The sequence below is a fragment of the Sceloporus occidentalis genome, unplaced genomic scaffold, assembly GCF_023333645.1.
Source record: "Sceloporus occidentalis isolate IW3139 unplaced genomic scaffold, rSceOcc1.0.p SCAF_6, whole genome shotgun sequence".
NCBI classification, from domain to species: Eukaryota; Metazoa; Chordata; class Lepidosauria; order Squamata; family Phrynosomatidae; genus Sceloporus; species Sceloporus occidentalis.
This window is the reverse complement of record NW_028316986.1, coordinates 36,360,434-36,388,039: the sequence shown is the minus strand read 5'-3', so window position 1 is coordinate 36,388,039 and position 27,606 is coordinate 36,360,434. Positions and strand designations below refer to the sequence as shown.

Genomic DNA, 27,606 nt, shown 5'->3' with positions numbered 1-27,606 from the left:
AGGCTAACTAAAAATTAAGACTATTTCAGGGTTCCCCCTCCCTGATGAGAAGCCCCCCCCCCCCGCAACACACACAGTTTTTACCACCACCACCCCCAAATTTAGAAGCTGGATCTGAAGTGACAATTAGAAACATTTGAACCTAGGACTAAGAATGTGGCATTAACAGCACTCTACAACTGATTCAACTTTTGATTATTATTTTTAAACATGAGAAGGATGACAGCATTAGCTATCGTTTGATTTGGCTAAAATTAGGACTTGGCTTGTAAAATGTAACATCTCTTTAACTTTGACACTAGCTTTGTTAAATGATTCCAGAAATGTAATTAACAATGGAGGCTTTGCCTATTGAAGTCTCATTGGTCTCAATGAAAGATACTTACCTTTGCACTGAAATCAATGGATCTTCATTGGTTTGGCTTGATTATTATTATCTGAATAGCTTTATTTAATCTGTTTTACTGTATATATTATTGTTGCTTTGAAACTCTGGGTTAAGGCACATGCCAGTGATGAATCATTTACATGGACTAAAATCTAGGAATGTCACAAATAGCAGCAATCATTAAAACCTGAGCCTTCACTATTTAGGATAGGGATAGGACACTGTGGCAGGTCCAAGGATCACTTTTCTGCTGTGAGATCCTACAGGAGCCACATGGACTAAACTAAATTTAAAAAAACCCAAGTAGCTGTAAGTCCACTTCTAGGTCTCAGATATGGGTGTTTTCTTGATGTGAAACAGTAGAGGAGGGCTCTGCAACCCATTAAAAAGTAAACTCTTGCATCTGGAGGCTTCTAGGGACAACCATTCACCCTCTATTTTAGACAGAACAAGGTGGGTCTGGGGATTCTAGAGATGTCAAGGCACAAATCCATTTAGACCACATATGATCTCAAAATCATTGTGCCCATCTCTGATTTAGACAGTACAACAAGTCATATTTGCTGTACTTATGATGCTACCATGGATAAAGCCATACAACCCATGTAGTATAGTACGTTGGACCATAGAAAGTGCTATCAAGATACAAGGAAGAATGATACCAATGATAAAGCCAGTTTCCCACTCTGGCAAAGAATACCCATGCATGAAATCACTCTTCTGAACACAGAGCTAACATTAATTTAGTTGTGTATCTCACTGTGCATTCCCTTTTACACAATAACACGCATCCAAAACCAAGTGAATAAACTGGATCTGTCTTTCAAAGATCATGCAGATTTGCATTCCTAAGAAGTGTTAGATGCAACTAAAGATGCTTTTGCCAGTATACTTTGCCTACTAAGCTTATGAGACTTTGCAGTGAAAGCATATTCCTAGTAACTAGTACAGATGGCAACTGACATTTAAAAAGATATCATAATAATGTAATTTTCATATGACAGGTGGGGGATTGGATGAGATGTCTTTATGTAACTGCAATAACAATGATTTAAATCTTTTTTTTTAAAAAAAATCTTGATTTTTTTAAAACTTTATATTTATTTTTGACAACTGCAACCCTTTCACTTTCCCAATAAAATGTCACTTTAATAAACTGTCAGTAGAGGAAGACATCTGTATTTTTTTAAAAAAAAGGATGTACTCTGTATAAATGTATTTTTAAGCTACTTCCACGAAGCTGCTAGAATGCAAAGGTTAGCCTTCTGATTAAAAAAATATTCAACCAAAGTAAGCTGAGTAGCAATTTTTGAGGTACTGAGCATAGCAAAGAGAGCTTTGAAGTTCCCTTGCTTATAATAGCCTCAGAAAGCCTGCAGCATAGACGTAGCTCCCAACACATTTGCGTACTCTCATGTGGGTTTTATAGACCAAAAAATAATAATAAAACGGGACTCTCTTAAGTGCATCCTGCAGGCAGGAATCATGGGGTTTAGAGAAGAAGAGGGGATCAATCACTGATTCCTCTCCCTCGTAACCAGCGGATAAATGGTAGGATATTGTTCCTTAAGTATCATTTCCATGAGCGTTCTCTCCTTTTGGGTTTTTCCCTTCTTTCAAAGGCAAGCATTCTATAACTTTCAGGTTAAAGCCAAACCTATTTGAAAGAAAGTAGTCTGAATTAAAAAGAGTAAAACGAAAAAGGGAGAAAGGAATCCTACCAAATTCCTTTTTGAACTTAGACTATGCATATGTGTTGTATTGTCATTGGATTTTGTCCTCATTTTGCTATGTTTAATTTATGATAAGTATACAGTGGATGCACCAGTGTGCTCAAAATGCATACAGGCAGCAAGATGCTGGGCTTCAAATACTCCACTTACCTGATAGTCTAGGTGGATGTATCACAAGGAAAAGCTATTTTTTTCCTGATAAAAAAAATTATGGGACTCTTTCTTTTTCACAATAGTACTGAAACAAGAGGATGTCCACCAAATCTTGAGACATGTTGTGAGTCACCTACCATATTTCTATATAGAGCGTGGTCAAGTGGTTTTTTTGCCAAAATGATGAACTATTTTTATTGCATTCCTAATGTATGGTCAGTGTTATTCTAGAAACTGGAGCCTTGGCTCCAGATCTATTCAAATTGTGTGGGTTCCAAAGGAATTCAAAGATCATACTCATTTCGGATTCCAGCTTAGAACTGTGCTTGTGAATGGATGTACTCATAAATTGGTATTTATAGGACAATATGTTGTGTTTTCCTTAGTGCACCCTGGAATTGAAAGCAGTTCAAAAAGGTCAAACAAGTTTATTTTAGCTTCAGAAATCAGCTTACTTACTGAGTTTTTTGTTGATATATGACATAATGTATATACTCAACTGTCAATTGACCTCATGTATAAATTGAGGGCAGGTTTGGGGGCCAAAATTATGGATTTTGATATGACCCATGGATAAGTCAAGGATAAAACTTTGGCATTCAGTATGGCAACTTCTCAGATATATTTTGTGGAGAGGCAGAAGTGGCAGTGTTGCCTCAGTGGTCCAGCCACCTTTGACTCCTGCCACTGCATCCATTTTCCCACCCGGGCATTCACAAAGTCCTGTTGCCATTCCACTAAGAGAACTGAATGGTTCCCTTTTTGATAAAAGTTAAGGTACAGTAGACCATCCCCTTCTCTAAGCAGAGTGAGAAAAGGCAAAGCCTTAATCCATCCCAGAAGACTATACCAGAAGTACCAACCCCTTCTACTCTTTTTGCTGTGGCACCACTTCTGGCCTTTTTAAATGCCTGGGCAGGAAAATGATGGTGACAGCTCTTTCGTGTATCCTTGCTTTGGTAGGGAGAACAGAGAGGGTCTTCACTGCATGTCTTGATGACCTACTTGTTGCCTCCTTGCCATCTTTTTTGAGGATACAAAGTGGCTGGCCATGGACAACAGAGGGTGAGCAATGAACCCCCGTATCTTCCTTGTCACCACTGCTTTTTCTACATTTCTTGCTTCCACAAGAGGCAGACGTTGCCTGGCGATGCAGGAGCCACTTACTACTTTTTGCCCTCAACCTGTTCTTTTACACTTCCATCTGATTGGCCTGAAAGCAAGCTCTGTTTCAGTCATTTTTCTCTGGATCCCTCTGCAGCAGCTGGAGGAGATGTTGGTTTCTAGTCTTTTGTCTGTCTTCTCTGGCCTCGTTCACACTGGCGGCCTTGCTCTGGAACGAACTGGTCAAATTAGAAGGGCCCCCTCCCTAATCTCTCCGGAAGCAAGTGCTGACTACAAATCGGGCATTTTAACATGAATGCCCTCTTGGAGAATTCGGGTTTAAGGTGAAGGTGCCTGGCTGTCAATCAAAGTTAGTTCCGCGATGGTCATGGGTGATGTTTCCAGCACTGATAGGAGCATCAGAAGTGTGCTTTCCACCCTTCCTTTTTTTTAAAGGACCAGGCACCACTTGTCAAAATTTAAAAACCTCTGGGGTGTGTGTGTGTGTGTGTGTGTGTTATGGGCATTTGGGTCAGTGTTGTAGGTTATGATCTGCCCTTGGCCCCATTTTCAACCCCAAAATGAAAGCTAGTGCCATCTCTATAGCCTGTATCCCACTCCCTTGGCACCCCAGAATGCCTCATACACAGGTAGTAGTAGTAGTAGTAGTAACAACAACAACAACAATAACAACAACAACAACAACAACAACAACAAAATTAATTCCTCACCTCGGAATGTCAGAAAAGGATGGATTTTTTTTATTTTTTTTGCTTTCCCTAGGCTACCCCTGAATTCGTTAGAGACAGTAGCAAAAGCTGTATCAATTTGCCAATTTGCCTAATTGGAAAGAGAAGCATTACATTTGAATTGTAACATTCATTCACATTGCAGCAGTCATTCCAAAGGAAAAAATAGGCTACCCCTGAATTCCTTAGAGACAGTAGCAAAAGCTGTATCAATTTGCCAAGTTGCAATATTACATTCGAATTGTAACATTCATTCGCATTACAGCAGTCATTCCAAAGGAAAGAATATGCACATACACAGTCAAAAATAATTTAAAAAAACAATAAAATCCAAAGGAAAAAGGTCTCTGCCAGATAGCAGAGGCTTCCTTTGCTGTAGCGCCCAGACCTGACCTGAATTGACCCTTGCTCCTGCTCACAATCTATCTATATATCTGTATATGTATATATCTTTAGCAACAAACATACACATTTTTGCCAAAAATAATTTAAAAAAATTAAAATCCAAAGGAAAAAGGTCTCTGCCAGATAACAGAGGCTTCTCTTGCTGTAGCGCCCTGACCTGCCCTGAATTGACCCCGTCAGTCACCCCCTTTTTGCCTCCTGTCACCCTTTGCATCCAGATCCCCCTTTTTCCTTCGGCTCTTTCCTCCTCCTCCTCCTCCCCCTCCCCTCCGATGAGAGGAGGGAATGCTCTGCCCTCTGCCTTCCCTCTGACCTTAATCCCTCCCTGAATTTGCCCTGATCATGATCGAGGGCAAGTTCATATTTTGGGGAACCCGGGTCTTTTCAGAAAAGATGGATTTTAGCCCGATTCCCAATAACCCGTGGTAAGGGGCATTTCCTTGTGCAAGCCTCGACATGGATTGTGAAAGAATCGGGCCCAATATGAACTTCACATGGAAGAATCAATTTCAAAACCAGTTTAAAAGGTAGTGTGAATGGCCCCTCTGACTTCTCCACTGTGGATGAAGTGGTCAGGCAGTGGAGAGGAGCCAGAGAAGTCAGACAAAACACAAGAAATCAGACACCTCTCCAGCCATGATGGAGAAATGTGTCAGAAGCAGTGAATAAAGAAACAGCAGTGGTAACAAGGAAGATTTGAGGTGTATGCAACCAGCCAGCTTGTCACCTCTTTTTCCTTCCCTTCACTTTCTCTGAGAAGACAAGCAGGCAAGCTGCAGACAACTGAGGGTGGGCAAGGACCCCTCCAGATCTTCTTCACCACTGATGCTATCTCCCCATTCATTGCTTCTTCCAGATCTCTCTGCCCCAGTTGGTGGAGTGACTGGTTTCTCATCTTTTGCCTATCTTCTCTGGCTCCTTTTTGCCACCAACCACCTGTCCCAAAAGAAGCAGTTGAAGAGAAAGAGAAGAGGGAGTCATTGCTTCTTTCACATTCTCCCAGCAAGGACTAAACTCTTGGTCTCTCTACTTCATCCTTAAGGGAGCCTGAAAGAAACACTCACCTCAGTAACACTCTCTGCTGCACAAGGAAGCCCCAAAGCAAAGCCGCCCAAGAGGCAGAGTTGGGGAGCAGTGTTGCTTCTTTCAGGCACTCCCAGCTAAACTCTTGGGCACATGGAGCTTAGTCCATGCCAAGAGTGCCTGAAAAAATGCCCACCCCATTTGCTCTCTCTGTCACATGGGGAAAACCCCAAAAGAAGCTGCCAAGGAAACAGTGGGGGGGAGGGGTTGTCTTGCTTCTTTCAGGCTCTCCCAACAAGGACTGAACTTAACTGAGAACTGAGTTCTCCTAACAAGGAATCAGAGCTTAGTCCATGCCAAGAGAGTCTGAAAGAAACACCCATTCCCCCTGCCTCAAAGGAGGGGGAAGGGTAGGGGTCTTGCTTCTTTCAGGCTGTCCCAGCAAGGACTAAACTCTCAGACTCTGGGATCATATAGTCCATGCTGAGAGAGCCTGAAAAGACACCCATCCCATTTGCGCTCTCTCTGCTGTGGTGGAGAAGCCTCCAAAGTCCATCTGCCACCATGTTTTGAGTAGGCATTACAAAGGGCCAGAAGTGACTGTGCAACAGGTAGAAGTGATGCAGTGACTTGTGAATAAGTTGACCAAGATGTTGATAGTCAATTTTTGACAAAATGTTTTTGATTTATACATGAGTATATATGTAGAATTCAGAGACATAGCCATGTTAGCCTGGAATACCAGTGTGCCAAGTGTGATCTTGTAGCATCTTTGAGATTAACTGTGTGAAAGAAATTGCAGCATAAGCTTCTGTAGACTTGGTCTGCTTTATTTATTTCCTCCTAATGTACTCATTTTTGCACCCAGATTTTGTTATCATACACATATGAAAGCTCTTTTCTTTAATATAATGCTGTTTTATACTTTTTTCACTAATATACACAGAGGTGTATCACCGCTCCCTAATATACATTATTTTTGATCAGGAAACTATACCACAGCAATCTGCAAGGTTCAGAAACAAAGGATAACTGGATTTTGCTTTGTATATTGATTCTGAGAGTATAAATTAAATTCATTCTAGGAAATACAACATATATTAAATAAAATTCTCTCACAACAGAACATTATGCACAGCTTCCTACAAGATATTTATTCTGTTAGGCATGGGTGGGCTTTTTAATTTCTTAAAAACCATCAAGGAGAATTGAGGAATCTGATAATGATACTTTTTCATCTCTTAATGCATCCTCTCTTATGTAATCAGAATTGGCTATAATGCTTTGGCTTTGCCATGTAAGATGAAGCTCAGGCACACTGTTTTGAGGTTCATCTTAATGACACAGTGCACCAGAAATCATAGAGCATGAGATAGTTTTAATAAACACCTTATAATTAATCTATGTGCAGGAAAAATACTCAGGAAGGGTCCATTAGCATGGAACCATGAATATACCTTTTTGCTTCTCATCATCACATTCTGAATGAGAAAACAGTATTTTGCCTTCTCACCTGAGTGATGGTGAGAGACTTTTTACAATTGGAAGGATGTTTTCTGATAATTTCAAAGCCACCAATTCATTTTTAAAGCACGATTCCAGTTGGTGGTACTTACCATTTGGATCCATGTACTTCATTATTATCTTCTCCCTATTTCTTTGCTGAGTTCATCCTTGGAAAGTTTTCTCTACATTTGTTTTGACTTCCAGGAGACATCTCTTTAGTTGTGGTTGTTGTTTGTTTGTTCTTTGCCTTCAAGTTATTTCTGACTCAGCGTGACTATAAGGCAAACCTATCATGGGGTTTTCTTGCCAAGATTTTATTCAGAGGAGGTTTGCCATTGCCTTCCCCTGAGTCTGAGAGCATGTGACTTGCCCAAGGTTTTGTAGCTAAACTGGGAATTGGACCCTAATCTCCAGAGTCATAGTCCAACCCTCAAACCACTAAGCCATGCAAGCCTAGGCAAGGAGGCTCACTGGCATTATTAAGCAAAGTATAAATACCATGTGTGTGAGCTCCCAACTCTTTCTCTATTTTCATATTCTGGTTAGTATTTGTGGTTTACCAGCAGTACCTATCTGGATATATTAGGGGAAATTGTGGTTAAGACAATCCATAATAGAGGCACAACAAATCATGATAGAAAAAAATTACATGGGAGAACAGGGCAAAGCATGGTGGCCTGACATTCATTTTTGTCTTACAAATCATTGTATATTAAGCCAAGATTATTACATCTCAATCAGTCCTATACCTGTTCTGGTGACATTCTGTGACAATAACATTAATACTTTTAGCGATGCTGCTGTATTATGATGTACAGGTGTTTGGAGAATAAATGTGCTGTGAGGAAATAAACCCCTGGAATATGTTTTGCTCTTTGTGGACCTGACAATATTACTTTATGTCTAAATGTAAAGAAAACTCCCCACACTTGTGATGTATTAAATTATAACTGAGAACTAATTCAAGGATCAAATATGCTCTTTGGGAGAGATCACTTTACTGGTAGAAAAAATCATTACTTTTTTTCCCAGGCTCATATATTTGTACTATATGTCTTGGAAATATCATTCCTCGCAGATTCTGAATCTTGATGTTTAATTTAACACAAAGGTCTTTGAGCAGCTCAATGGGGGGCTTTTGCTGGCAGAGTCTCATAGAAGAAAATTGAAATGTACATGTTTTTTCTCATGTATCAAAGAAGTGCAAGAATCTAAACTGACATTTTACATCAAATGAATTATGAACTGTGTACTGTGTACCTAAGGGAGCAACAAGCAAATTAGATTTTTGTTAAGAAAGAAGGGGGAAAGAAACCAAAAAAATATAAATAGGTTTTATCTGAACCCGACATGTAATACAGTATTCTTTTTACACTAGAGATTACAGATTAATTCAAAGACCAGATATTTTGAATTCTTTGGATAGTTTGCAATGACAACTAAATTATGGCATTGCTAACTACTACATTAAACTTAGTATTGCTTCTTCACTGAATTAAATTCTTGATGGTAAGTCATGGTGGAATGCTTGTGTTCATACTATGATCTCACTTTCTTCAGCCAAAGCTTCTATGGATCAGTTCTAAAACTGACAGAAGATAACTTTTGGTGTATCTGCACTGCACAGTTGTATTAGTTTCATACTGTTTTAACTGTTATGACTGCACCCTATGGTTTTGTAATATGGTAACATACTTAGATCTGACTTCTGTTAACAATCCATACTTCAGGAGACTCACCTAATCAATTGTTGAGTCAAAACTTTTTGTAAATCCCATTGATGCAATGGGATTTAACATGCTCTAGTAAGATTACCAATAGGAACCAGCCTTTAGTGCTAGAGCCCTTTAGTGCCCATCTACAGAGAATTCTAAGTACTCCTAAAACTACACATCCTTGGATTCTATAGGAGAGAGCAACAATAGTTCAAATGTTATGGAAGTCAAACAACCCAATGGGGCAAAAATACACCTAGTTTAAAATATTGATATTTTTGGTTAGATATAGAAAGTTTCTTAGGCCTCATCCAGACTCCAGAAATAATGCAGTTTGACACCACTTTGGCTGCCATGACTACATTTTACTGAATTCTGGGAAGTGGAGCTTTGTTGCCCTCCCCAAGGGAAAAGGTATGAAGCTTTGAGAGTCCTCAGTGGATCTACCTCTGTCACTCACCGATTTACCTCTGACACTGGAGGTCCAGGTAGACGTCATGGCTTGAAGTGCCTGCAGCTAGCTTTAATTACTCTGCCAGCTATGGCTTTTCCTGGACAGGGATAATCTAACGAAGATAGCCTATGCACTGCCATCAATTTGAATTGATGGCAGGTAATAACAACAAATCCCTATCTTTCCACATGCTTTACACCAGTGCTTTCAATTTTGTAATTAATCTTATGATCTTGTCATTTTGAATGTTAAAATTTTTGTATTTCTATATATTCTTCTCCAAAACAATCTGAAATTAATATTATCATCCAGATTTACTCTAGCAAAGAAAGAAGAAAGCATTGTCTAGTTTGGTGATATGTTCTTACATGGAGGCCAAGATGTTCAGAATATACAAAGCAATTGTTAGTAATCAAGGCAGGGAAAGAAATGCATCTCTTCATAGATTTAGACTGGCATATGATGTTCATTGAATATGTGCTGATGTTTGTTTATTGTTTATTCCTTGTTTTCGTGGCTCATTATTCTATGACAGCTATTGGCTAGATATCTGTTTAAACAGCATGACATATAATTGGTTTTCTTGGACAGCTCTAAGTTCCATCTAGTGTCTCTTTGACATGTATTTATAACCATTAATCAGTCAACTAATTGCTTATTGGCATTCTTTTATTCTGCAGCTAGTTGTACAGAAATTCCACTAGAGTAAGGATGATAAAGTTGTAGAGAAGCTTACTAAGAATTCCACTTAGTACATTTAAGTGTTCCACTTAAAGATTGCCTTGAAATAGAGGAAAGCAACATGCAACCCAAAGCCTACATGTGCCACCTGCCTATTTTTGTGACTGATGCCACTGTTGGGCAACACTGTGGTTAAATGTTTTAGAAAACACTATTTAATTTTTTTTGCAGCAAAGCAATGAACATTGTAGTAAAAATATACTACTTGTTTACAGTAAAAGAGAAAGAGGGAGAGCGAGAGACAGAGAGAGAGAGGCTTGTATTCTTTCAAAAATATTAGATAATTGATATCCCACTTTTCTCCCAATATGGGAAAAAGGGCTGTTTACAGCAGAAATTAAAACAAAACAGCTACACCTATATGTAGTACAAAGGTTTAAAAAACATTAAACAATCAACCCTATTAAAATATTAATTTAAAACAATTAAAACACATTAAGTATATATTTCCCATTAAAAATGCAGAACATCCCCTGAAGATCCTTCTTCCCCACCAGTTAAAGGCTGGAGGTTTGTTTAAATATGCAAGTCTTTTCCTTCTGGAGAAAAGAGAGCAAAAGGGGGGCCAACTCAGCCTCCCTTGGAAGGGAGTTCCATACATTAGGCCCTGAGTAGGCTCTCTCTTGTGTCCCCACCAGAGAAGTCTGTGAGGGTGGTGGGTCCAAAACATACTGCTGAAATAATCCAGTTTATATGATATGAAGAGGACTGATATATAAGTATAAAATTATAACATAGGACAGAAAATGAAATTCCTTTCCTGGAACGTAAAAGGGGTAAATTCGAAATATAAAAAAAACCAGATTTCTCATATATTAGAAAAAGAAAAGGTGGACGTAATTGGCATTCAGGAAACAAAAATAAAGAAAAAAGAGGAAAAATACTTGAAAAACCCTAGATTAGGACAAGTGTTTATAAGTGCGGGGGAGAAAAGAAAGGGGGGAGCGGCAATATATGTCAAGAACCATACCAGCAAAGGAGATCATAAATGATACAGAGGGAAGAGTAATTGGTATAGAAATTGATTTAAAAGAAACAAAAACTTTAGTATTAAATGTGTATGCCCCTACTGAAGGGAAAAGTAAATTTTTCAAAAAACTTCTAAACAAAATTAAAGATTTAAGTTATGAACAGTTTGTTTTTATGGGAGACTGGAATGGTGTACTTGACCCAACAGTTGACAGATTCTCCAGGAAAGGAATTTCAGAAAAACAAGGAAAATTACCAGATTCTTTTTTCAAACTTAAAGACTTTCTTTCCTTAATAGACCCATGGAGATACAAGCACAAAAATGAAAGAGATTACACTTTTTACTCAATTCCCCAAAATTCGAGATCAAGAATTGATATGTTCTTTATTTCAAAAGACCTGATAAAAGAAATTAAAGAGGTTAAAATAAAACCCAATAAAATCTCGGATCATAATCAAATTTTACTGGACATTGAACATATAAGACAAGAATATTTTTGGAAGCTAGAAGAGAATTTGTTGAAAGATGAAAATGTAAGGAAACAAGTGAAAGAGGAACTAATTTGTTTTTTTAAAATAAACAAAGACGATGAAGTAAAGATGAAAACAATATGGGACGCATCGAAAGCGTTCATTAGAGGCTTTCTGATAAAGAAAAAAGCTGAGAAATATAAAACAAAGAAAAAGGAAATAGAAGAAATTTCAAAGAAAATACAGGAACAGGAAAAAAGATTAGCTAAAGACCCAGATAGTAGTAAAGCAAAAAACAAATTACAGATGTTAAAAAATCAACTAGAGGGTAAAATGTCAGAGGAATTGAGCAAAAAGTTAAGATTTATAAAACAAAAACAATTTGAATGGGGAAACAAAACTGGAAAATGGTTAGCTTATAAAGTTAGAAAGAAAAAGGAAAAAAGTATAATAAATGAAATTCACGAGGGGAGTGTAACCTATACAGGACAGAAAGAAATTAGAAATATTTTCTTTAAATATTATGAGGAATTGTACAAAGAGACTACAGATAAAAAACAACACAATGGGAAAGTAATAAAGTACCTAAAGGGGACTAAAAAATAAAATGCAATGAGGAAATTCTGAATATATTAAATGGAGAAATTACGGAGGGAGAGATAAACGAGACCATAGATAAAATGAAAGAGGGAAAGGCCCCGGGACCGGATGGGTTCTCAAAAGGATACTATAAATATTTTAAAGAGGAATTAGTAGGCCCATTAAGAGATTTATTTAATGATATACAAAGGAATGGAATTCCAGAGACGTGGAAAGAAGCAAATATAGTCTTAATCCCCAAGGAGGGTAAAGATTTGACATCTACAAGGAACTATAGACCAATATCTCTTTTAAATTTGGATTACAAAATATTCACCTCTATCTTAGCTGAAAGAATAAAAAAAATCATAAAGGATTGGATAAAAGAGGACCAAAGTGGGTTTTTGCCGCAAAGACATATTAAACAAAACATGAGGGTAGTGATAAATTTAATAGAATACTATGAAAAGAACCCAGGAAAGGAGGCAGCAATGGCTTTCTTAGACGCTGAGAAGGCGTTTGATAGGGTGAATTGGCAATTTATAATACAATTAATAAAGAATTTGGACATGGGAGGAAATATAATAAATTGGATAGAGAAAATATATACCAATCAGAGGGCAAGTATAATTATAAATGGGGTCAAAACAGAAGCTTTTCAAATTAATAAAGGAACTAGACAGGGCTGCCCACTATTTTTGCTTTTATTTATCATGTGTTTGGAGGTATTATGCAACAACATAAGAGAAAACAGCCAAATTAAAGGGGCTAAAATAAGGGGCAAGAATTTAAAATCCGGGCCTATGCAGATGACATGGTTCTGATAATTGAAGATCCTATACAGGGAATACCAAAAATTTATGAAATAATAAGCGAATATGGTTCATGTGCAGGGTTAGAGGTTAACAAAAATAAGTCTGCACTCATGACGTTCAATATGACAAAGCAAAGACAAAAACAACTTCAAAAAATATCAGAAATACGAATAGAAAAAAAATCAAATATCTAGGCATAACGTTAACAAAAAGAACAGTGGACTTATTTAAAAACAACTATGAAACGAGTTGGAGAGAAATAAAAATGAAATTCAATAAGTGGACAAATTTAAGGCTTTCCTTCCTAGGGAAGATAGCATTAATCAAGATGAATATAATACCAAAGATTCTTTTTATTTTTCAAAATTTACCAATTATATTAAATGACTCAAACTTTGTAAAATGGAGACAGGATTTGGCTAAATTTATATGGGGAGGAAGGAAAGCGAGGATAAAATGGAATTCCTTAATCGATGCCAAGGAAAGAGGCGGATTAGCAATGCCGGATTTAAAAACATACTATCATGCATGTTGTATGGTATGGATTCGAGAATGGATAAAATTGGAAAATAAACAATTGTTAGACCTGGAGGGCTTCAACAACATTTATGGGTGGCATGGGTACCTTTGGTATGGAAAAACAGAAAAAAAAAACAATTTAATGAAAATACAATTAGAAGATCTTTGTTGAGAATATGGAAACTATACAAAAAGAGAATATATACACAGATACCGGATTGGGTATCACCTCAAGAAGCTTTTTCTATTAGAACTGAAGCTCAAGAAAAGAGATGGTTGAAATATAAGGATATAATTTATACGGAAAATCGAAAAATACGCATGAAAAGTCAGGAGAATTAAGGGTCGAAGAAATAAACTTAAGTTGGTTTCCATACTATCAATTAGTGATTGGAGAAACCCATGTTTTTCTCCTCGTTAATTGAGAGCTTGAGGAGAACTTTAAAAAAAAATATTCGTTCCACAAATCCCTCTTTCAAAGGGTGATTTCTTCTCTCCCTTTCAGCAGCCAGCGAAATATTTTTCACAGATTTCTCTGAATGACAATAAAAGACAAGGTGAATAATTACGCTAATTACTTTGCATTTCAAACTCAATTGCCATGTCAAAAGGAAGTTTGGCAGAGGTTTAAACAACATTCCTATGCTTAAAAACCCTGAAGGCACACACACAAAAGGGGGGAGGGGAATCCCAGTCTCAAAAAATAAACTGTGAAGCCCCAACAAGAAATGCTAGAGTTGAGGGGACTCGAGGACCATCCAGTCCAATCCCTTCTGCTATGAAGTAACACATAGGAATACATGGTATACTAGAGGGTATGTAGTCTGACCCCTGTTCAACATCAGGATGACACTGGAAGATGGGACAAACTGAGGGTTTTCTTGGCATAAAGAGGAGTTTTGCCATGGGATGCCCCTGAAGCTGAGATAGTGTGACCCTCACAAATGAGAAGGGGAGGGGTCGGGTGCCAAGTGGCAATGCTCTTCTGCCAAACAGGAATCCTCAATTAGGAGCAGAGTAGGGTGTGATGGCAAGAATTCTGCCATGAATAAAACCTACCATGAAGGAATACTTAGGAGTTGGAGTTGAAGCTGAGAGGATGTGACTTGCCCAAGGTCAGCCAGTGAATTTCTAGGGTGAACTGGGAGGCTAGAGTCCTGATCCCAGCTCAGCCATGTAAATCCACAGGGTGACATTGGGTAAGTCACACTCTCTCACTCATGGATATTCTGCACTCTCCTTGCCAATTATTATTATTATTGTTGTTGTTGTTGTTGCATCACCATGGGAGAGGTGCAGAGTTGGAGTTGAAGCTGAGAGGATGTGACTTGCCCAAGGTCAGCCAGTGAATTTCTAGGGTGAACTGGGAGGCTAGAGTCCTGATCCCAGCTCAGCCATGTAAATCCACAGGGTGACATTGAGTAAGTCACACTCTCTCACTCATGGATATTCTGCACTCTCCTTGCCAATTATTATTATTGTTGTTGTTGTTGTTGCATCACCATGGGAGAGGTGCAGAGTTGGAGTTGAAGCTGAGAGGATGTGACTTGCCCAAGGTCAGCCAGTGAATTTCTAGGGTGAACTGGGAGGCTAGAGTCCTGATCCCAGCTCAGCCATGTAAATCCACAGGGTGACATTGGGTAAGTCACACTCTCTCACTCATGGATATTCTGCACTCTCCTTGCCAATTATTATTATTGTTGTTGTTGTTGTTGCATCACCATGGGAGAGGTGCAGAGTTGGAGTTGAAGCTGAGAGGATGTGACTTGCCCAAGGTCAGCCAGTGAATTTCTAGGGTGAACTGGGAGGCTAGAGTCCTGATCCCAGCTCAGCCATGTAAATCCACAGGGTGACATTGGGTAAGTCACACTCTCTCACTCATGGATATTCTGCACTCTCCTTGCCAATTATTATTATTATGATGATGATGATTATTACATCACCATGGGAGAGGTGCAGAGTTGGAGTTGAAGCTGAGAGTAAGTGAAATAATAATAATAATTTATGCCCAGCTCTTCAGACAAAAGGCTATCAGAGCAGCTTACAAGACCTTTCCTGGCCTGCTAAGTTTTGAGACTTGAATTTCTTGTCTTCTGTAAGAATTTGAATGTCAGAGCATGGCATAAAGGGTAGAAGGCCTCACCTTTTGTTCTCTTTTGTTTTTCAAACCAAACTCTGCCTGAGCAAAGTTGGAGTGAGAATCATCCTAACAAAAGAAATAGCCTCCAGGATGAATGGTAGCTTTTCTTACACAAAATATGCAAATAGTGGCCATCGAGAGTCAGATGAAGGATTCTTCTCTCCCTTTCATTTCGAAATGACTAACAATCAAAATTCTTACTCATTGATAGAGAACTGCTCAGAATTTCTTCTCTCTAAAATGTTATCGAAATTGTCGAATTAGGCATATTTCTCCTAATTTTCGAATTTTGGAGAATATTCTTTACATCCCTACTATCAACTCAAAAGTAGATCTGAGACAGATATGAATCAGGAAGGAATAACACAAATAAAAACGGAATTGGACATACTTTGGGAAAAAGGGGAAAAGGACTAATCTCAAAATTTTATAAGGTCTGTTTGAAGATACAACTAGAGGCTACAGAGACAATTAAAGGTAATATGATCCAATGGGCAAGAAATATAACACGAAATATCTCATTAACAAATTGGGAAAGGGCATGGGGAAAAGATTTGAAATTTACATCTTGTGTGGATATCAAAGAAAACTTCGTAAAAATGTTTTATAGATGGCACCTATCCCCCCAAAAATTAGTGAAAATGAGTAAAGGTAAAAACGACAGATGTTGGAAATGTAACGATGGTATTGGATCCTATTACCATATGTTGTGGACCTGTCCCCGGGTTAAATTTTTTTGGATAGAAGTCCACAAAATAATACAAGATATATTGGATGTTAAGATGGAACTAAGGCCAGAATTGTGCTTGTTGAATATAATAGAGGAAGTGAATGCAAGAAAGAAACTGAAACAAATATTGTATTTAATTTCTACAGCGAGAATAAGTATTGCAAAGAGATGGAAAGATAATGAAGTTCCGACAATAGATGAATGGTTAATAAAATCCGCCGAGGTTATAGATATGGACAATCTGACAAAATTGCTGAACGAAGAAGTATATGAGGAAGATAACTTAAGTTGGAAATCCTTTATTGAATTTTGTGAAAAGAGATGGAAAGCATAAATACAAGCAAAACTACAGTTAAAAATTAAATTAAAAATAGGATAGTGAAAGGGATATAAGGCAACTAGTATAAAGAGAAAATATAGATATAAGGTTGACGTATGTATGTTATTATGTTAGAAAACGTAAATGGAAAGATATGTTTAGGGGAGGGGAAAAAATTAATCAGATGTACACTCTCAAAGATGAAATATTTCTCAGCATATGATAAGAAATAGAAAGACCGAGATGGTTCTAGGGAATAGATAACTAAGGAGGAACAAAGAAGAGAGCTGAATAAGTTATGTGAGAATGTGTGTGTAAGAGACATCTAGATGGTAAAGAATGATATGTGAGGGAAGTGGGGGGGTGGAAGTGAAGTAATGTGATAATATTGTAATGTGAAAATGTAAATATATATGTGATTTTTTTTAGCTTTTCAATAAAAATTTTCCAAAAAAAAAAGGAAAAGTGGTATATAAATAAAATTTATTATTATTATTATTATTATTATTATTATTATTACGTCCCCATACAGACAGGCCAAAATAAAGCTACTTCGAGTCACTTTGGAGGTATGCTATTTAAATGATGCATGTGTACAAAGAGTCCAGAAATTGTGCCAAAGCTTTACTCCAGCCCTTAGGACTGGATCGTGGCTTTGGTGCGGCTTCCGGACTCTTAGTATGCATGCATCATTTAAACAGCATACCTCCAAAGTGACCCGAAGCAGCTTTATTTTGGCCTGTCTGTATGGGGCCAAAGATAAGATTGAGAAGTGGCATGATCACACTCTTTAAATAACTCACAGGCTGTCACAAAGAGAAGGGGGCAGCCCTGTTCTCTGCTGTCCCAGAAGGTAGAACTAGGTCTAATGGTTTAAAGTTACAGAAGGGTAGATTTTGATTGAACATTAAAAGGAACTTCGTGACAGTGAGAGCGATTCAGCATTGGAACCAATTGTCTAGAGAAGTGGTGGGGTCTTCAAAAAGTCTCTGGACAGCTACCTGCTGGGAATTCTCTAACTAGAGATCCTGCATTGATCAGGGGGCTGAAACCGATGGCCCATGGGGCCCCTTCCAATTGTATGATTCTATAACTATGACTTTGAATTTTGCAGAGAAACTGACAGCCAGTGAAGCTGCAGAAGGAAGGGGACAGTTGGTAACTTGCTAGTAATTAAGGACTTTGGGTGGGTAGTGGCATTGCTAGGGAGATGCAGGGGGTGCGGACCACACCGGGTGACACCCTAAGGGAGGAATGACACCACTGTTCCTCAAACACCAGCTTTATGGCAGAAATGGCAAGTGGCATTTGCCTGTGTCCTATTAAAATGCTGACTAGATGGGTTAGCGGGATGATGCTCAGTAGGAGAAATGAGAGGCCATGGGGTGTTGTTGTTGTTATTAAATTTTATTTTAAAAACAAAGCAAAAATTTTCTTTCAAAACAACACCTTTCCCCAAATTTCCATTTCAACCACATGAAACAATGTATATGTAAATGCATTCTGTGTGTATGGTTTGTAATTTAAAGGTATAATTTTAATTGCTGATTGGTTATGTCACAACTATTGCCATGACATTTGGTGATGTGCAGGAATTATGATTAATGGGTAACATTAGTAAAAAAACATGACTAAATATTCTGTATGGTGTGGTATGGGAGGAGGTCAATGTAGGTGGTGGTGGTGTCACCATGAGTTACCACATCGGGTGATGCCAACTCTAATGGCATCATTGGTGGTGGATCTGGACCTGATAGTGACAGATAACAATAACAGGCAGCACTCCACTCAGGACAGAGGCAGCAACAGAAAGCAGCAAGAGCAGCAAACTATACTAACACCCATGTCTGCTCAAATTATGGTAGTATTCCTTCTCTCTTAGTATGCTGAATCTTGGAAGCCCAGTTCTCCATTAGAGCAAGACATGTTCTTTGATTCTGCTGGACCTAGAGCAAGAAATAATATTTTTAATAAACTAAAAGTACAGCTTGTTATGGGTTCTGTAGGGAAAAGGGGTCTCTGACCCACAGAAATTGCCAACCCCTGTTCATGATTCAAATCCATCCTAGATGAAAAGTTGTTGCATCCAGGCTTTCCCAAGCAGAAGTATTAGACTGGGGGGTGACACAGACGGGGGCAGAAGAAGTGGTCAGTTCACCTAGGGACAACTGTGGGACCATGGCAACCAGATGCTGTGGCCCCAAAGGCACCCGCTGCTATGGTCCTGAATGGGCCACAAAAAGGAGTGGTCCTTTTGCAGCTGGTTTTGGGCCACATTTGGCAGTCTCGGCGCAGCCTCCCAGTGATCCAGGAGCATGTTTCATGTGCATAATGTCATAGCTCATATTTAGAGAATATTGTAACTTAGTGACTGGAGGGAGAAGTAGTATAATGATCACCTGTCACTAGCTTTATTAAGTAAATGATGAGGAGAACTCTCTTTAGAGTTTGCTCATCAGTTCATTATTTATTTGTTTGCTATATTTATATCCTGTAGTTCCCCCAAGGAACTCAAGGTTCTTCCCACCTCTGTATTAAACCCCGCTTAATCGCCACAGTCTCCATGTTGACCAGTTCAGTATGTACTGCATTTGAAAGACTATCAAGTTGTTCATATTATAAGACAGGAATGGAATTCAGTTTTGTAGCTCTTTCCATCCTTTGTACTTTTTCTTGATAATTGCAGCATGCCATTTCACCATGCTAATTGAGCATTTACTGGACAAGATGTGTTGATTCAGTAAGTTACTGTTGGAGTGTTTGCCCCTTGAGGGTCGTATTAAACCTTGAGGAGAACATTTTGAGTAGCACTGCTTGTTACAGACAATATATCTTCCCAATAGGTACATGGCTGTTCTGTTAAGAATGTGGCAGAGAAATTATTGCTACCATCTAATTATTTCTCAGGTTTTGTGCAATTCCTGTGCAAAGGAAAAGTTGGGGCTAAAGAAAGGAAAGGAAAAAAATGTTTTCTAAAGCATACATTTTTACTAAACATAGGAGAAATGCTTTATTTTTGGATAATCAGTAGGTGCTTGATTTCAGATGATCAGTTGTTTAGGATGCACTTGATAGGTTTAATGATCACCATGTGACCAGTTTTCCAGAACACCTTTTCAATTATTGCCCAGCAGAGACTCTGCAAATTACTTTGGTCTTTCAGAGTGTAACTGCATTTTTCTTTGTTTTTAGAAACTATATGTAGATGGTGGGCAACCTTGTATCCAGTAGGAATAGCCTAATTTATTTATGTATTTATTTACATGGGATTTATTGCCTGCCTTTCTTCCAAAAAGAAATTCCAGGTTGCTTATTGTCCAGTACATATATTGCCCAGTATGTAAACACAATGGGGGTAGCTGAAACATAATTTTGTGTGGATTCTGATGACATAAAATCATCTTAATTGCTTTTAATTTAAAATGGAAAGATTTGAGATCTAACCCCCCCCCCACACACACACACACCGGCTATCCCACCTCCATGCTTTTGAAGCATTTGGGTAACTATTCCAGCACGCTAAGTGCCTCATGTGATAATCTCCTATCTGTGAGACAGTGGAGATTTTCACACAAGGGCCAATTCCACAACAATGGCACTATTTTAAGATAATGGAAGTCTAGTGCTACAGTGATCAATATGTTCACACAGTTGTGCAATCATGTGATAATGACAACATAAAAAGAAAGAGAAATGCAATTGTATTCTGCATACATCCATTCATTTATCGTTATTGTAGCATTACTGAACATTTGACACATGTGCCATTTCAGCACACCTGTGCTTTTCCTGAAAATCATGCTCCCATCCCAAACAGAACAAAGTAAAATTTATACATTTCACAGAATTATTTTTATCCAGTTCAAACAAAACTGTGCCCTACACCTCAAAATAAGACAGAAATCCACTTGAAAACAATCCTAGCAATGAGAATATATTGCCTTTACCAAAATGCACTCTGGGAAAAGGTCCTGGATTGCTCTGTGACAGCATGAATGAATCATGATTGACTTCAGTGGGATACAGACCGCCAATTTGGGGTGGGCTGCAGCCGCCCCTTTGGCCACATATTGGGACCAGGGCAGCCACAGTGACAACCCAAAGGCCCCAATACAGCACTTTTCGGGAACAGGGAGGAGCAGCAAAATGCCACTCTTCCCTGCTCCTGAAAAGGGGTGTCCTTGGGGCTTCATGCCCCAGGACACCCCAGGAGCCGCAGCCATGGGAGAAAGGGGCCGCTCAGCCCCTTCCCCCTGCCGCTGTTCCCGCGGCAATCTAGTTCCCACGGAAATGAGGCGCCCTCCAGGAAGGAGCTCCACAAGCGCCCTGTGGCAGTGCCAGGACGTGATGGCCGCACTGCGCCATTTGGATGCGGTGCAGCCATCACATCAAAATGGCAGCACCCATGTAGACAGGGCACCGCCATTTTGATGTCTTGGCAATGTACTAAGGTTAGGGAGCATCTAAAAAGGACGCTCCCGGGCTACCCTAGTACGTCGCCAGGACGTACTAAAAGGCCCATCTGTACAGGGCCTTCCACGCCTTTGCAATAATGTGATGAAGCACTATTGGCAAACTATTCGTGGGTTTTCCCCATTAATAAGTTATGAGAGAATTACAGGTTATTCACAAGAGAAGTACTGGATGAGTGTGATGTTATGTGAAAATCTTCACGCTATCACATCAGGAACATTCCATTTCCCCCCATTTCTTATTCCCATGTGACAATCTCCAGTGTTAGCTGTGATGACAAGCATTTATATCAAGAAATCCTATTGATATATTTTTGATATAAATACTTTAGATAACTATTACAGATATATCCATTCAAATACAGTTAGATCATATAGAAGTAACTATCAAGCATGGCTGAAGTAACAGAATATATTAACTATAAACCTAATGCATTCTTTGACTAAGGTCCAAAGCACACTGCAGAAATCATCCAGTATGAGACCACTTTAACTGCCCAGAATCGGTGCTAGGGAAATCTGGGAACTGTAGTTCATTGTTGGCACCAGAGCTAACAGAGAATATTCTGCTGGATGCAAAAAACATTCACAAGTCTTCTTGCCCTCAACAAAAAACGATGACATATCAAGATATTCCATTGTCAACCTCTGTGAGGTTTTTTTTTTTTTTTGTCTTCACATGAAACAGCATTATTTGTTTTATCAATAGAAGCAATTAAAGGAAAAATTGTATTTTATAAACAAAAGCCTATTTTGACCCCACCAACAGAATTTTCATAAATAGTCCTGAAATTTAAGAAAAAACCTCATTTAAAATATACAAAAAATGAAATAATCTCATCAGTTTGAGATTCACCTGCAATAAAGAAATAAGTAAATATTTGCAAAAAGTAACACTGTATTACTTTTAATGCAAAGTTAAAATCTTTTTTATTATCTCAACAACTACTCAACCAGCACTACTACTACAAAAAACTATCGCTGCTGCTGCTACTACTATTGACAATAATAATATAATGTATATTATTATTATTATCAATAGTAGTAGTAGCAGCATTAGTAATAGTTGGTAGTAGTAGTAGGGTTGCTTGAATTGTTATATTCCTTAGTTTTACTGTGTTTTTGCTTAAAGTTGTATATTGTCATAACATAGTATTGGTTTCAAATACATTTTCAGATGCATCATAAACTTTTAAAAACACTGTGGTGCAGCTGGTGGCTAAGCTAGCTTCACCATGTGGACAGAACCTATGAATAATCAACTCTATATGTGTTTAGAGTATGATTTCTGGTTGCTGATGATTCAAAAAGTATGTGGCTTTTCTGTTCTTAGTGTTTAATTATATGAGCATTTTGAACAAAGCAGAATCGGTTGCTTTTGAATCATACACAAGTCTTAAGGTATTACCCCTGTATATATATGTGTGTGTGTGTGTATTATCAGTGGATAATTTTCAACACAGGCATACAATTATAATGGCAGTGCAATGGCAAACACAATTGTATAATAATGTGTGTGTGTGGGGGGGGGGGGGGAGATGTTGAATTAAATGGACCATGCTAACATTGCTGTTGATCCTCAGGAACAGTTTTTCCAGTGTATGAAGCATTTTGATGCCATTCAGCATATGTTGCCCACATTTTAATCTGCTCTAATTCATCCATGTTTTTTGACAGCACCAGATGGCATGTTGCCTCCAAGGCTTTCATCTGCCATGCCGACCAGTCTTCAGGTTGTCTGGTCTATACCAGTTCGCAACAATGCTCCAGGGCTGCCCAGCTACCGACTTCAAATGAGGCCTAGTCACTCCCCAGAAGATATCCTAGAGTACGTAAATAATCAACTACTTAGATTATTGAGAAATATAAAGTTATTTGTGAGATAGCTCACTTCAAGAGTAGCATTTCTGAATATGTATAGTTTGCAACACTTTCCCCTCTTCCTTGTGTTTTCTGATTTTTAAATTTGCACTTAATTTTTTTTACTACAGGTTGTTTTCCAAACCAACAGCATCTTTAAATTATGTAGTCACAGATCTGCAACCATACACGTCATATGAAATACGGGTTATTGCCTGCAATGGATATGGTGATACATACAGTGACTGGACTCTAATGGTTACCGCAGAAGATGGTAAGCTTGCAAAACTACATAGTGTTGTTTTCTGCTTACTTAAAGGTCCCCATTCAGGAATATAAATCGTAACTGATTTAAAAATAATAACACTTCTTATAGATGTCTAAACTATTATACACTGCCTGTAGATAAGTGAAAGTTATAATCTTACACACACTTTGCTTTTGGGCTTGATCACACCAGCCTGCTATCCCACCACAATCCTACTACTTTAGGAAGGGAAGCATACCAGCTTGGCATCATTTCTTACCTATAGCAATAGCAAAAGGAATAGCAGCTTCATTTATATGCTGTTTCATTCCACCCAGGCAGTCTCTAAGTGGTTACAACTGTAAGCTAATTGCCCCCAACAAGCTGGGTACTCATTTTAGTGACCCCGGAAGATTGCAAGCCTGAGTCGAGCTTGAGCCCTGGCTGATATTGAACATGCAACCTTATGGTTTATGAGTGTGTGTGACTGCAATACAGACATTTAACCACTGCACCACCAGGGCTCAAACTTTTTCTCACGATAACACATTGGTGATCCATGGTTACATGATCTGTTTTCTGCACTGCCAAACCCAGGGGTCCTTTTTGGATGGCTCATACCTCTTGCCACATGTCTAGCCTGGCTGGAGGTGCATGGGGACACTGCAGGAGATGGGGGGAGGAGCTGGATCCATGGTAAGGGGCCAAGCAGCTGGAGGTGGTGACAGTGGCAGCTCATCAGGCACAGGTGTGGATGCCTGGCAGCAGGCAGGCTCCAGACTTTGCTTCTTCAGGGTGGCAGGAGGAATGATAGCAGATGCATAATCAGCTGGCAGAGGCAAGTCCAGGCAGAAGTCCACCACTCGTCACTTTGGGCTTGCTCTTTTTGCTCTTCTGCAGCTGTGGGTCCTTCACACAGTAGCCCTTCAGGAGGAAGTGGCAGGAGAAAGGACCTCAGCTGCTAGCACTTTGCTGAAGCTGGATCCTGTGTGTTTGTGTGAATATGCTGGGGGGAAGGAGAAGTCACATCAGGCAACCACCCCCTGAAGCTGACCAGGATCAATCCTCCTCTCCGCTTCCACAAAACATTCATATCCAGCAACAAGCTTGATGAAGGGACACTGTATGAATGTGCTTTGGAAGACGGGAGCAGTCCGCCCCAAAACACATTTACACAACAGCCTCATACTTCAGGAGGAAGCAATGGGACAAGCGATCCCTGCCAGCACTTTCCTGAAGCTGATTGCTGTGTGTGAATGTGTTTCAGGATGGGGACAAGTAGTCCTGGCAGCCAGCCATGAAGCACATTCACACATAGCAAACAGCTTGGGAAAGATATTGGCAGCTGGGATTGCTGTAAGGAAAGAGGAGAGGAGTAGAATCATGCCCACTCATAACATGTGACTGCCACTGCAGGGACCTACCTCACCAAGGCATTCATGGAATAACAGCAAGATTGACAGCCTATTGATTGGTTTTGTCTGTCAATGAAAAGATGCAAAACAGTAAGGAACTGAATGTAAGGCAACAGCAGGAGAACATAGCGTTATGTAATAAATTTTTATTTTGTTAAAATTCCGCTCTTTAGCACTGTATGATAAAGTCCATAAAGACTAAATTAATATTTGTCATGCTTCTCACTCTATCGTCCCCCTCCCAGTCATGTTGAGCCCTGGTGGCACAGTGGTTAAATGCCTGTACTGCAGCCACTCACTCACAAACCACAAGGTTGTGAGTTCAATACCAGCAAAAAGGGCTCAAGTTCAACTCAGGCTTGCATCCTTTCGAGGTCAATAAAATGAGTACCTAGATTGTTGGGGCAATTAGCTTACACTTTGTGCTTAAGTGCACTGATAAGCGGTATAGAAATGCTATTGCTTGCTCTTGCTATGTATCTACTATCTGTGTTACAGAAGGAAATTGACTATTCAGAAGTTTCTCAGCATGGCCATGTGTTAATGGGAAAACATGCATTAGTTTAATTCTGCACTGTTAACATGGTTTTTGAAAAACAAAGAGGCAGCCAAAAGCCATACTTGGCTATAATATTTAATTATGCTGCCGATAACATCATTGCAATTCATTGTTTCCCCCTATGCAGAATCAGCAGTTGGCTAGAAATGAAAAGTCCACTACAATCTGGTATATTACAAAAAACAGCTATTATACTTGACTTAGATGTGATCCCATGCTCCAAAAGCATGTAATTATCATTCCCTTTAATATGCTGTAATATGCATTTATTGCCCCAAATATACATATATAGATGTCACTGCCCCCAGTTATACCCACAAGAAGATAATAAGCCACCCCACTTCATCAGTCTGGTACTAATAAATAAATAAACATTCTCTTTTACTCAGATGATTAGGAAAGATTAACGATAATTTTGAACCTTCTTTTTTCAAGTAGAGACTGAACTTTTGAAACAGATGAGCAAAATAGCCTCCCATAAAAGATAATTTCATTTCATTTGCCAAAATGAAACTACCTTCTAGTATTAATGCTGTAATGAAATGGCTTGAAGAATGAATCAAAGGAATTAGCGGAAGTGATATGCCCCTCCTTCTGCTCCTCATATTCTTTAGTTAGTTCTATAAACAATTCCTTCCAAGTAAAAGGAGTTTATTGTTTTATTTTCAGCATTGGCAGGCTAAGCTGTGTCGCTGTCATACTCTTGCAGTCTTCTCTCCAGTGACAACCACATTGACAACATGTTATATTCCACATTGATTTTACAGTTAAGGAGCTGATTGTGATATATAGAGATTTTAAGAATTCAGCTGAGAGGCTGACTTTTGCCTTTTATCATTCCATTAAAATTTTATAACCATCTTTTTCATGTCATTTCACCCATGAATTCTTACTTTAGAAAGTGATAGCTACTGCTGTGAGCATAACTTTTCTGATGTTCAGAGCTTTTTATTGTATTAGCGAACTACCCCAATTATAGTTAATATTCATGTTTTACATAATTGTGGTGACCCTTTCGGCCAAGCACGATGTTGCTTGGTGTGTGTGTGTATGTGTGACTATCTATCTATCTATCTATCTATCTATCTATCTATCATTATGATTTTGCATGTCAGTACCTTGCAAGGGTCTTGAGGACCAAGATTTAACACCTCTCTATCCAGAGGGGCCAATTAAAATGGCTCTCCAAAGTCTCATTTGAATTGAGTGAGTTTTAAAGGTCTGCCTTTTAAAATGGCTGCAGAGAGACTATATATTTTTCTTTTTTTAAAAAAAATGTTTTGGGGAAGGGAAAGAAGTAGGAAATTGAAGTTAAGAATCCCTTCTCATATGTTATAGCAGATAATGTTAAAAGGTCTATGTCCAAACTCAGCAGGGGTTTGTAACACAAGTTCATCTCATTATCCCAAATGTTTCACCTATAATGCCAGCAATGTATTCAGCAGGGATAAAAAGCTTATTCCTCTTATCAGAAGGGAGAACAAACAGCTTGATTATTTTCTTGCTGCAGATACCTGCAGCCTGATTATTCAGATATGTGTATAATTAGAAAAAACCTACCAATGACCAGCCCTGTAAAAATGAAACTTCAGAACTGTGGATTTATTTAAGATAAATAAGTGTCCCAAGATCATCTAGTTTATATACATTAAATAGTAACAAGAGTTGTTTTTTTTCCATTACAGGCATGACCATCATCCTAAAAAAACAAAACAAAATCCTTCCCCCAACTCCATTTCAAATATATTAATGCCTTTGCTGGCACTGTGGCAATTCAAGATAAACCTTGAGAAATCTCAAAGTACAATTTTCTGTTTTTAATTATGAGACCACTAAATATTGGTTGGGTCACTAATATTTCAAATATTATATTTCAAACAGTGGCTGTAGAGCATTTCTTGTGTTTTCTGTTACATTTTTTAACAGCGTGTCAAGAACCTAAAACAAAACATCCCTTTTTCGGGGGGAGGGGGGAGCAGGCACTACATTATATTAATGTATTTACAAAAATGTGATCAGTTAATGTGGAATTGTTACCAGGAATGAGACACAGGCTGATTTACCAGGAGGAGGGAGGAACTAAACACTACCCCATATTTTGTAGCAAAATTTTCTTCTTTCTTAAATTTATTTTTTAAATTCCAACCCAGAAGATGATGTGTGTTTTTAAAATAATGTCTCAGAATTGTATTTGTACTGTATATTGCATTGTATTTACTTTTAGTGGGCATTAAATTATTTCATTTGCTATTCATGGAGTACCCTCTATTCCAATATTCTCTAGAATGTAACTCAAAGTCACTGACGTTGTTGAATTTTAAAATGTGAACCCTTCTGATTTTTTGAAACTTGGGGGGGAGCCTTCCACAAACTGAAAGCTGTTTTAAACAATTACTGTACCCAAGTATATCTTTTAAAAGATTTTCAATAAAATCTAATGTTCACAGAAAATCTCATAAATGTCAAAATTGCTGTGGGCAGAATAGGGGGATATAGTATTTTCTTGATCTGCTGTAGCAATTTATAGATTTCAGGACGTG

The 27,606-nt window shown here is 38.5% G+C and overlaps 1 protein-coding gene across 1 annotated transcript in view; it reads left to right on the top strand.

Annotated features, from left to right (window-relative positions):
- The window catches only part of USH2A (usherin), a 665,032-nt gene that overhangs the window by 404,465 nt on the left and 232,961 nt on the right, over window positions 1-27,606 (top strand). Inside the window, exons 38-39 of the mRNA XM_089528326.1 lie at window positions 22,663-22,813; window positions 22,977-23,119. Coding sequence (XP_089384452.1) covers window positions 22,663-22,813; window positions 22,977-23,119 — 294 coding nt within the window. The remainder of the gene's footprint in view (window positions 1-22,662; window positions 22,814-22,976; window positions 23,120-27,606) is intronic.